The following is a 12860-nucleotide window of genomic DNA, read 5'->3' on the forward strand; positions in this document are numbered from 1 at the left end:
TCTATATAATATGAGTTTCATTTTTTGTATTGAAGAACTAAAATAAAACTTTTTGATGATATTCTGATTTTGTGAGAAACACCTGCAGTTGTCAATAAAAAAATGTAAAAAACATATGAAAAGCTTAAATTTGTGCCCCAGTAACCATAGAAACAAATGACTAAAAAATCAAATACTAAATCAGCAAATTTGTCAAAAAAACTAAATTTGTGTCAGTCTGAAATCTTTTAAATATCACAATGATACATTATAGAATTTCCAGTGAAGGCCTGTGCATTCTGAAGCAGGGATAGCAGGGGCTCACTAGACTTGCTTGCAGTAAATGTGGACCAAAGTAACTAAGCACTAGGTGGCGCTGTCTACCAGTCATGCAGGATGGCGCATCCTGAACAGAAGATACAGTCACACTCATTGCTCAATCTAAGAATGGCCAATTCATAAAAACACTCACAAAAAGATTATTTTAATATCCGCTTTACATTTCAGTATACACGGATAGGTCAAGTTCCTTCCTGAGATATTAGTTGTAGTGTGTATGTGTCTGAAAAGGGGAACTGAGATTGTAGGTCTCATTCTGAAAAGAAAATGATGTAATGACAATGTCTGAATAGCGCTGTGGAATCAACAGAAAATCATGAACATTTTATTGTGTGGATCTTGCAAAATGTGAGGGCACACAGACATACAGGTGCATAGAAGGAATTAGATGCAAGTACCATTGTGTATCCCATTCTTACATCCCTCTCATTTTATATAACAAAAGACCCTTTGGAGTAAATTGCACGTTATATCAGAGCACGCATGTAATCGCAGGGTTTCATTTTAATCCAATTAGCAAGCAGGATATTAACATTTTCTGGGAAGGTAGAAGACTGACTATAAACACATGGAAGGTAATGAGCTGGGTCTTCCCCATATTATTAGCACTCTACACTGAAATGTCGGAAAATACCTAAATGTCATCTTTAGGGTTAACCTAGATTCTAATATGGCATTGTGTCATTTTATAATGTGCTAGAAGGCGGCTGCTTATTCCATATGGGGGACCTGAAAGGAGGCCCGACCTGAGACGACGCCATCTCCTGACAAAGGCATCACTGAAAGGCGTGTGGGGCTGGCACCCCTCATAGGGGCAGCCTCTCCAATATGGCTGTGCGTTTGGTGGAAGAGTGTTACTGCATTGATACAATGTATATGCGTATATTGTGTATGTGCGCTGGCCAGATTCACCGCCTGCATAATGTGCTGACTATGTGACTGCACACTGCTGAATTTTGACTGCGTGCAATAAGCAGGCTGCCTCAATTCCAGTGCTCCTCATGCAGATGGGCAGTCACATAACAATATGCATACGATTTGCATACTTGTGGTCTTGTGCAGACTAGACTCTCGTCAGGTGAACTTTTATAAGTGGAGGAAAGTCTAGTCGGCACGTGATTGCAAACTATTCACATGCGGTCACGTGACTGTCCACCTGCATGGCTAAGCAGGGGAGCTATGATGGTGTCACACGGTCTTGATTTTGCAGTTTGCAGACACATAGAGAGACTGCAGACTTTTTTTTTTATGAAGCCCCACTGGACCAATGTTACACATTTTGGTTTCTAGCATGGTTTCATCAGGTGTGGTGGCGCTTTCTAAATAAGCACTCCCATCAACATTTTTCTGGCATTGTGTACTTAGAATTGCTTATTTGCCCCTTTTCCCAGCTAATTCTTCTCTTCTCCATTAGATCTATGGCATCATGTGATTAGAAACTGAATAGCTGAATCCTTCTTAGCTCTATGTAGAAACATGAGGTCAATTTTCCATGTATGAGTCATTAGTCACTGCAAAAGTCCCTGGCAGGGGGTAGGAGGGAGCAGCTGGGTCAGGAGGTGGAGAGGGGAATGAGAAACGCAAAGAAAAGAGACTTCCTGTTTGTACATGGAGCAGAGGAAAGAGAAGAATTAACTTGGTAACAGGGCAAAATGAGCAATTGGAAGTACACAGTGCTATATAATATGATGACTGCAATATATTAAGAGGATAAAAACTTTGATGGGTGTGCTTATTTAAGAAAACATACACGTATAACTTTATTATTACACTGAGCGATTGATCCCCAAATAACAAGAATAAAGTGAATACTGCCAAGTTATATAGCAATGTAGGGACTACTTGTAAGTACTGGTGTCCTATGACTACATGTTTTCATTTTGCCCACTATGAGTTTTACTATATAATAGATCATCCTTGTTCATGAAAATAGCCTCTTAACAGAGAAAGAGAACAAAGACTCCAGTACCACCTGCAGTAGTAATCTGAAAAGTCAATACCAACTCTTTTCTTTACTCCTTAGATCTCCTGTCAGAGGTCTCTCACCCAGCCAATAAGTCCAATAAGTTCTCCTGCTTTGCACTGATGAGGGGCAAGCAGCCATGACACATGTCTGTAAATGAAGGTTTTGCATTGGCTTCTTATCTTAAGTGATGTGGGGCAAGACCCTTTAAAGAGTGGATATACCCAGCCACCCCCTCATTCACACCTGATTGCCCTTAACTGGGGATATATTCACATGCAGGAGTCTGCTATAGACTCAGTCTGCTGTATGCACTGACTTTACCCAGCTCTCCCTGGCTCCAGAATATCTCTGTATACTGCATTGATTTTCCATGGTATGCACTGACTTTACCCAGCTCTCCCTGGCTCCAGAATATCTCTGTATACTGCATTGATTTTCCATGGTATGCACTGACTTTACCCAGCTCTCCCTGGCTCCAGAATATCTCTGTATACTGCATTGATTTTCCATGGTATGCACTGACTTTACCCAGCTCTCCCTGGCTCCAGAATATCTCTGTATACTGCATTGATTTTCCATGGTATGCACTGACTTTACCCAGCTCTCCCTGGCTCCAGAATATCTCTGTATACTGCATTGATTTTCCATGGTATGCACTGACTTTACCCAGCTCTCCCTGGCTCCAGAATATCTCTGTATACTGCATTGATTTTCCATGGTATGCACTGACTTTACCCAGCTCTCCCTGGCTCCAGAATATCTCTGTATACTGCATTGATTTTCCATGGTATGCACTGACTTTACCCAGCTCTCCCTGGCTCCAGAATATCTCTGTATACTGCATTGATTTTCCATGGTATGCACTGACTTTACCCAGCTCTCCCTGGCTCCAGAATATCTCTGTGTACTGCATTGATTTTCCATGGTATGCACTGACTTTACCCAGCTCTCCCTGGCTCCAGAATATCTCTGTGTACTGCATTGATTTTCCATGGTATGCACTGACTTTACCCAGCTCTCCCTGGCTCCAGAATATCTCTGTATACTGCATTGATTTTCCATGGTATGCACTGACTTTACCCAGCTCTCCCTGGCTCCAGAATATCTCTGTATACTGCATTGATTTTCCATGGTATGCACTGACTTTACCCAGCTCTCCCTGGCTCCAGAATATCTCTGTATACTGCTTTGATTTTCCATGGTATGCACTGACTTTACCCAGCTCTCCCTGGCTCCAGAATATCTCTGTATACTGCTTTGATTTTCCATGGTATGCACTGACTTTACCCAGCTCTCCCTGGCTCCAGAATATCTCTGTGTACTGCATTGATTTTCCATGGTATGCACTGACTTTACCCAGCTCTCCCTGGCTCCAGAATATCTCTGTGTACTGCATTGATTTTCCATGGTATGCACTGACTTTACCCAGCTCTCCCTGGCTCCAGAATATCTCTGTGTACTGCATTGATTTTCCATGGTATGCACTGACTTTACCCAGCTCTCCCTGGCTCCAGAATATCTCTGTGTACTGCATTGATTTTCCATGGTATGCACTGACTTTACCCAGCTCTCCCTGGCTCCAGAATATCTCTGTGTACTGCATTGATTTTCCATGGTATGCACTGACTTTACCCAGCTCTCCCTGGCTCCAGAATATCTCTGTGTACTGCATTGATTTTCCATGGTATGCACTGACTTTACCCAGCTCTCCCTGGCTCCAGAATATCTCTGTGTACTGCATTGATTTTCCATGGTATGCACTGACTTTACCCAGCTCTCCCTGGCTCCAGAATATCTCTGTGTACTGCATTGATTTTCCATGGTATGCACTGACTTTACCCAGCTCTCCCTGGCTCCAGAATATCTCTGTGTACTGCATTGATTTTCCATGGTATGCACTGACTTTACCCAGCTCTCCCTGGCTCCAGAATATCTCTGTATACTGCATTGATTTTCCATGGTATGCACTGACTTTACCCAGCTCTCCCTGGCTCCAGAATATCTCTGTATACTGCATTGATTTTCCATGGTATGCACTGACTTTACCCAGCTCTCCCTGGCTCCAGAATATCTCTGTATACTGCATTGATTTTCCATGGTATGCACTGACTTTACCCAGCTCTCCCTGGCTGCAGAATATCTCTGTATACTGCATTGATTTTCCATGGTATGCACTGACTTTACCCAGCTCTCCCTGGCTCCAGAATATCTCTGTATACTGCATTGATTTTCCATGGTATGCACTGACTTTACCCAGCTCTCCCTGGCTCCAGAATATCTCTGTATACTGCATTGATTTTCCATGGTATGCACTGACTTTACCCAGCTCTCCCTGGCTCCAGAATATCTCTGTATACTGCATTGATTTTCCATGGTATGCACTGACTTTACCCAGCTCTCCCTGGCTCCAGAATATCTCTGTATACTGCATTGATTTTCCATGGTATGCACTGACTTTACCCAGCTCTCCCTGGCTCCAGAATATCTCTGTATACTGCATTGATTTTCCATGGTATGCACTGACTTTACCCAGCTCTCCCTGGCTCCAGAATATCTCTGTATACTGCATTGATTTTCCATGGTATGCACTGACTTTACCCAGCTCTCCCTGGCTCCAGAATATCTCTGTATACTGCATTGATTTTCCATGGTATGCACTGACTTTACCCAGCTCTCCCTGGCTCCAGAATATCTCTGTATACTGCATTGATTTTCCATGGTATGCACTGACTTTACCCAGCTCTCCCTGGCTCCAGAATATCTCTGTATACTGCATTGATTTTCCATGGTATGCACTGACTTTACCCAGCTCTCCCTGGCTCCAGAATATCTCTGTATACTGCTTTGATTTTCCATGGTATGCACTGACTTTACCCAGCTCTCCCTGGCTCCAGAATATCTCTGTATACTGCATTGATTTTCCATGGTATGCACTGACTTTACCCAGCTCTCCCTGGCTCCAGAATATCTCTGTGTACTGCATTGATTTTCCATGGTATGCACTGACTTTACCCAGCTCTCCCTGGCTCCAGAATATCTCTGTGTACTGCATTGATTTTCCATGGTATGCACTGACTTTACCCAGCTCTCCCTGGCTCCAGAATATCTCTGTGTACTGCATTGATTTTCCATGGTATGCACTGACTTTACCCAGCTCTCCCTGGCTCCAGAATATCTCTGTATACTGCATTGATTTTCCATGGTATGCACTGACTTTACCCAGCTCTCCCTGGCTCCAGAATATCTCTGTATACTGCATTGATTTTCCATGGTATGCACTGACTTTACCCAGCTCTCCCTGGCTCCAGAATATCTCTGTGTACTGCATTGATTTTCCATGGTATGCACTGACTTTACCCAGCTCTCCCTGGCTCCAGAATATCTCTGTGTACTGCATTGATTTTCCATGGTATGCACTGACTTTACCCAGCTCTCCCTGGCTCCAGAATATCTCTGTGTACTGCATTGATTTTCCATGGTATGCACTGACTTTACCCAGCTCTCCCTGGCTCCAGAATATCTCTGTATACTGCATTGATTTTCCATGGTATGCACTGACTTTACCCAGCTCTCCCTGGCTCCAGAATATCTCTGTATACTGCATTGATTTTCCATGGTATGCACTGACTTTACCCAGCTCTCCCTGGCTCCAGAATATCTCTGTATACTGCATTGATTTTCCATGGTATGCACTGACTTTACCCAGCTCTCCCTGGCTCCAGAATATCTCTGTATACTGCATTGATTTTCCATGGTATGCACTGACTTTACCCAGCTCTCCCTGGCTCCAGAATATCTCTGTATACTGCATTGATTTTCCATGGTATGCACTGACTTTACCCAGCTCTCCCTGGCTTCTGAATGTCTCTGTATATTGCACTGGCTTTTCTATGCTTCCCCTGGATCTGAGTGTCTTGGTGCAGCACATATAATCCTTTTAGTATGCTTTCTCACCTATGAGCTTGTTTCCACGACCTGTTTTCATGTCTCTCATTGTGTGATCCTGGCATCTCTTTGAGTGGTCAGTCTTACCCCTCCCTCACTTTATGACCTTTGCTTAACTCTCTACATCTGGCCTCCCATACCCAGCCACCCCCTCATTCACACCTGATTGCCCTTAACTGGGGATATATTCACATGCAGGAGTCTGCTATAGACTCAGTCTGCTGCAAATCATCTTTTAACTTCCATCTTTTAAATTACATCTTTTTAATTATGATTCTGAATTAGACTGAATTACATCTTTTTAATTATGATTCTGAATTAGACTGAATTACATCTTTTTAATTATGATTCTGAATTAGACTGAATTGGACTGGAATTGACTGGAGGGTAACAGAACACCGACCACTACAATGTTTCGGTTTCTTTTCTCTTTCACCCCCATACTACTTTCCTTCTTACAATCTCCTGCAATCCCTCCTGCTAGTAAGGAACTAGTCATTTCTTCCTCCATACTCCCCAGCCATCTCACCTTCTCCTCAGAACTGTTCCTCCACATACAATCCTTTTTATCCAGACACACACGGCCGCATCATGTCCTATCCTGCTCCCACCTTCTAATGATCTGTCTGTTACTCCTCATTGCTGGTGACATATCCCCAAATCCCGGCCCTCCCCAATTCATCCCCACACTCGTTTCTAACCCCCTGCCACGATCCTCCGCACGTTTTCCCAACCACGACAACCTCATACCCATTCATCCAGCCCCCACTCCCCCGCTCCCCCTACTTGGAGCACTATGGAACGCACGCTCCATCTGCAACAAACTGCCATTTATCCATGACCTCTTCATCACCAACAAACTCTCCTTCCTCGGCCTCACTGAAACCTGGCTCACCCCCTCTGACTCGGCCTCTCCAGCTGCGCTCTCCTATGGCGGATTCCACCTCTCTCACACCCCTCGCCCCAGCAACAAACGCGGTGGAGGAGTTGGCTTGCTCCTGTCCGACACCTGCTCCTTTACTCCAATCCCGCTACCACCCTCCGCTACTCTTCCCTCGTTTGAGGTGCACTCTGTCCGCATCTATTCCCCCTCCAACCTCCAGCTGGCTGTCATCTACCGCCCCCCAGAACTAGCCATCTCCACCTTTCTCGACCACTTCACCACCTGGCTACTTCATTTCCTCTCTGTTGACATCCCCACTATCATCATGGGTGATTTCAATGTCACCATTGACACTTTCACCTCAGCTACCTCTAAACTTTTATCACTGACTGCCTCCTTTGGCCTCGCTCAATGGTCCTCTGAGGCCACTCACAAAGATGGCCACACGCTGGACCTCATCTTCACCCGCCTCTGCTCCCTTACTAACCTCACTAACACACCCCTCCCCCTGTCTGACCACAACCTACTGACATTCTCGTCCCTCTCCTCTCCTAGTGTGCAACCCCCACTCCACAAACTCACTCACCCTCGCAGAAATCTCAAACATCTCAACTTACAATCACTCTCTGAGTCCCTTCTCCCTCTCACAGACATAGCCTCCCTTCATGACACAGATGCTGCTGCCACTTTTTATAACACCACAATAACAACAACACTCGATTCGGCCACCCCACTCATGCATAGTAAAACTCGTACAATTAACAGGCAGCCCTGGCTGACCAAAGAATTGAGACGGGCTTCCAGGATTGCTGAGCGGAGATGGAAGCGATCCCACTCTGCCGACCACTTCACTGCATACAAGCAGTCCCTCGCCAGCTTCAAGTCTGCGCTCACTGCCGCAAAACAAACTTACTTCTCATCCCTCATATCCTCCCTGTCCCACAACCCTAAACAGCTTTTCAACACTTTCAATTCTCTACTCCGTCCCCCCGCACCTCCTCCCTCCCCCCTCATTTCTGCTGATGACTTCGCCTCTTTCTTTAAACAGAAGATCGATACGATCAGAGAAAGCTTTGGCCCACAGCGCCCACTGCCCCTCTTAGCTGCTCAACCCTGCTCCTCCAAAACCAGCTTCTCCACCATGACAGAAGATCAGCTCTCCACCCTCCTGTCAAGATCACACCTCACCACCTGCACGCTTGACCCGCTCCCATCCCACCTCATCCCTAACCTTTCCACGGTCTTCATCCCAACCCTAACTCACCTCTTCAACCTCTCACTCACAACAGGTGTCTTTCCCTCATCCTTCAAGCATGCCAAGATCACACCCATCCTCAAAAAGCCCTCCCTCGACCCATCCTCTGTGTCTAGCTATCGCCCGATATCTCTTCTCCCTTATGCCTCCAAATTGCTGGAGCAACACGTCCATCTTGAACTGTCCTCCCACTTCTCCTCCTGCTCCCTCTTTGATCGGTTACAATCAGGCTTCCGTTCCCATCACTCAACTGAAACTGCCCTAACTAAAGTCACCAATGACCTACTAACTGCCAGGAGCAAGCGACACTACTCTGTCCTCCTTCTCCTGGACTTGTCTTCTGCCTTTGACACTGTAGACCACTCCCTTTTGCTACAAATCCTCTCATCCCTTGGCATCACAGACTTGGCCCTTTCCTGGATCTCGTCATATCTGACAGACCGAACATTCAGTGTCTCCCTCCCCCACACCACCTCCTCACTTCGCCCCTTGTCAGTCGGTGTTCCTCAAGGCTCTGTTCTAGGACCCCTACTCTTCTCCATCTACACTTTCGGCCTGGGACAGCTCATAGAATCCCACGGTATGCAGTACCATCTCTACGCTGACGACACGCAGATCTACCTCTCCGGACCTGACCTCTCCTCCTTGCTTACCAAAATCCCGCACTGTCTGTCTGTCATTTCAGCCTTCTTTTCTGCTCGCTTTCTACAACTGAACATGGACAAAACAGAATTCATCATCTTTCCCCCATCTCACTCTACCCCTCCACCAGACCTATCCATCAATGTCAATGGCTGCTCACTATCCCCAGTCCCAGACACGCCCGGTGCCTCGGGGTGATCCTCGACTCTGCCCTCTCTTTCAAGCCACATATCCAAGCCCTTGCCTCCTCCTGTCGTCTCAAACTCAAAAATATTTCCCGGATCCGTGCTTTCCTTGACCGCAACACTGCAAAAACGCTAGTGCATGCCCTTATCATCTCCCGCCTCGACTACTGCAACCTCCTACTCTCTGGACTCCCCTCTAGCACTCTGGCACCACTCCAATCCATCCTACACTCTGCTGCCCGACTAATCCACCTGTCCCCCCGCTATTCCCCAGCCTCTCCCCTGTGTCAAGCCCTTCACTGGCTTCCTATCGCCCAGAGACTCCAGTTCAAAACCCTCACACTGACATACAAAGCCATCCACAACCTGTCTCCTCCATACATCTGTGACATGGTCTCCCGGTACCTACCTACACGCGACCTCCGATCCTCCCAAGACCTCCTTCTCTACTCCCCTCTCATCTCTTCTTCCCATAACTGCATCCAAGACTTCTCCCGTGCTTCCCCCATACTCTGGAACTCTCTACCCCAACACATCAGACTTGCGCCTACCATAGAAACCTTCAAAAAGAACCTGAAGACTCATCTCTTCCGACAAGCCTACAGCCTGCAGTGATCCTCAACCTACTGAACAGCCGTACAGCCAGCTCTTCCCTCTCCTAGTGTATCCTCACCCACCCCCTGCAGACTGTGAGCCCTCGCGGGCAGGGTCCTCCCTCCTTATGTACTCGTGTGCCTTGTTATCTGCTCATGTTTAATGTATTTGTCTATATTTGCCCCGTATTCACATGTAAAGCGCCATGGAATAAATGGCGCTATAAAAATGTATAATAATAATAATATTACCTTTTAGAATGGTTTCCTCCAGTAGCTGGCACTAGAGCTCCAGTTCTCTTCTTCTGTGTAGAATCCTTGCACATATTTCATTTCCCAAGGAAGCATTACTGACCTAGAAGTCGCCCTTCACCAACTCAATGCTCTTCACAAAGAAAAATCTGCCCCCTTACACATCATGTTTGTGATAAATCAATCTTTACATTGTATATTTTTTTCCAGTGTTATAAATGAATTGCTGAAATGAATGGCCTGATGCTAGCCGTCCGTCTTCTATACACATTCTGCCACGTGTTCTGGCCCCATAACCTTAGACAAACATATGTCAATCACCTTCCATATTAAAAAGATTAATCCCAAAATACAAAGTTATGCTGTACTCATAAAATAGGTGATAATATTATGATTGCTGTGTGTGGGACCATCAGAGGTCCCGATAACCGGGCTCTATAGTCCCATCTTGAATGGAGCGCATGATGGACCTACGCTCTGTCTTTCCATTGTTGAGCATGTCCATCTCTGCTCAGCAAATGATCCCCCATTTTATAGATGGGGCATAACTTGTTATCTGGGGAATTACACTTTAATATCCACATCTTAAAGGGAACCTGTCACCCACAAAATCGATGGTGAGGTAAGCTCACCGTCATCAGGGGCTTATCTACAACATTCTACAATGCTGTAGATAAGCCCCCGATGTATCCTGAAAGAGGGGAAAAAAAGGTTAGATTATACTCACCCAGGGGCGGTCCCGCTGCGGTCCGGTCAAATGGGTGTCTCAGGTCCGCTCCGGCGCCTCCTATCTTCATTCCATGATGTACTCTTCTGGTCTTCACGCCGCGGCTCCGGCGCAGGCGTACTTTGTCTGCCCTGTTGAGGGCAGAGCAAAGTACTGCAGTGCGCAAGCGCCGGGCCTCTCTGACCTTTCCTGCGCCTGCGCACTGCAGTACTTTGCTCTGCCCTCAACAGGGCAGACAAAGTACGCCTGCGCCGCAGCCGCTGCGTGAAGACCAGAAGAGGACGTCATGGAATGAAGATGGGAGGCACTGGACTGGACCGCGACGCCCATCGGAGCAGGACCGCCCCTGGGTGAGTATAATCTAACCTCTTTTTCTCCTCTTTCAGATAACATCGGCGGCTTATCTACAGCATTACAGAATGCTGTAGATAAGCCCCTGATGACGGTGGGCTTACCTCACCATCGATTTTGGGGGTGACAGGTTCCCTTTAACTAGAATCATTGACCATAACTAGTCTGTGGACGATTACGATAATTACATGGATATTCACCACACCATCACTACTGGCGAAGACTGAACAGCAGAAGCAGAGTGTTAACATGTGGACAGAAGTGAAGAGGCTGGCTTCTTCACATAGCTTATTGTGTAGCAACGACTTCTTTGTATAAGTTTACAGTACTTCTACTTTTATTGCACTATATAAATAATATACAGATATGTACACAAAAATAATATTATACCTGGAAGACAGACTTGGCTTCCCACTTTTGCTGCAGCTGGTGTAGAGACCAGGGCCGTCATCGAAAAAACTTCCCAGTGCCAACTTTTGCCTGATGGATTCTCTTTCATTCTTCTGAGCCTAACAAAAGTCACAAGAAAGACAGGTAAGAAAAAATGTACGAAGCCCAGAAAAGTAATGTGCAGTAAAATTACATTTAATTGGAAAATGATTGTATACAACAAATGTTTGCAGTGCCTGAGCACTGGATCGAGGAGAATAGGAGCTGATCTGCAGTACCCGGCAGTGGCCACTGAACTATAATGGAGCTGTACTGCTCACCACCGTGCACTGCTTACATCTGGCTGATGGCAGCACCCGCAGCTATATTAGGAGCTGATCTGCAGTACCCAGCAGTGGCCACTGAACTATAATGGAGCTGTGCTGCTCACCGCCGTGCACTGCTTACATCTGGCTGATGGCAGCACCCGCAGCTATATTAGGAGCTGATCTGCAGTACCCAGCAGTGGCCACTGAACTATAATGGAGCTGTACTGCTCACCACCGTGCACTGCTTACATCTGGCTGATGGCAGCACCCGCAGCTATATTAGGAGCTGATCTGCAGTACCCAGCAGTGGCCACTGAACTATAATGGAGCTGTACTGCTCACCACCGTGCACTGCTTACATCTGGCTGATGGCAGCACCCGCAGCTATATTAGGAGCTGATCTGCAGTACCCAGCAGTGGCCACTGAACTGTAATGGAGCTGTGCTGCTCACCGCCGTGCACTGCTTACATCTGGCTCATGGCAGCATCCACAATGATATTTTATTCATTACGAATCCTGTACATAAGTCATTAATAGAAAAATAGAAAGAAATACAAATAGTTGATAGCCAGAGAAAGTTTATAAAGACCCTCTAAACAGATAAGTAAGGCTACGTTCACATTAGCGTTGCGCCGCTGTTGCGTCGGCGACGCAGCGGCGACGCAGCGGCGACGCGCCCCTATGTTTAACATAGGGGACGCGTGCGTTTTTTGGGTGGCGTTTTTCGCCACGTGCGTCGTTTCCGACGCTAGCGTCGGACGCAAGAAAATGCAACAAGTTGCATTTTCTGTGCGTCCGATTTTCGTCAAAAACGACGCACGCGTCGCAAAACGCGCGCGTTTTTGCGCGCGTTTGCGCGCGTTTTAACATGCGTCGCGCGTTGCGTCGCCGACGCAGGGCGGCGCAACGCTAATGTGAACGTAGCCTAACATTGTTTTTGCAATGTTTAAAAACAAAGAAAAATACAATTACATAATACTAAACAAACTGTAAAGCGCTGCAGAATATGTTGGCGCTATATAAACAAAGATTATTATTGTTATT

The 12860-nt window shown here is 46.3% G+C and overlaps 1 protein-coding gene across 7 annotated transcripts in view; it reads right to left on the reverse strand.

The window, feature by feature from the left end:
• The window catches only part of SCHIP1 (schwannomin interacting protein 1), a 770942-nt gene that overhangs the window by 15056 nt on the left and 743026 nt on the right, over nucleotides 1–12860 (reverse strand). For all 7 annotated transcript variants that reach the window (XM_069727421.1, XM_069727420.1, XM_069727423.1 and 4 more), the window contains one exon: nucleotides 11508–11626. In XM_069727421.1, coding sequence (XP_069583522.1) covers nucleotides 11508–11626 — 119 coding nt within the window. The remainder of the gene's footprint in view (nucleotides 1–11507; nucleotides 11627–12860) is intronic.

Source organism: Ranitomeya imitator, chromosome 5, assembly GCF_032444005.1.
Source record: "Ranitomeya imitator isolate aRanImi1 chromosome 5, aRanImi1.pri, whole genome shotgun sequence".
Classification (NCBI taxonomy): domain Eukaryota; kingdom Metazoa; phylum Chordata; class Amphibia; order Anura; family Dendrobatidae; genus Ranitomeya; species Ranitomeya imitator.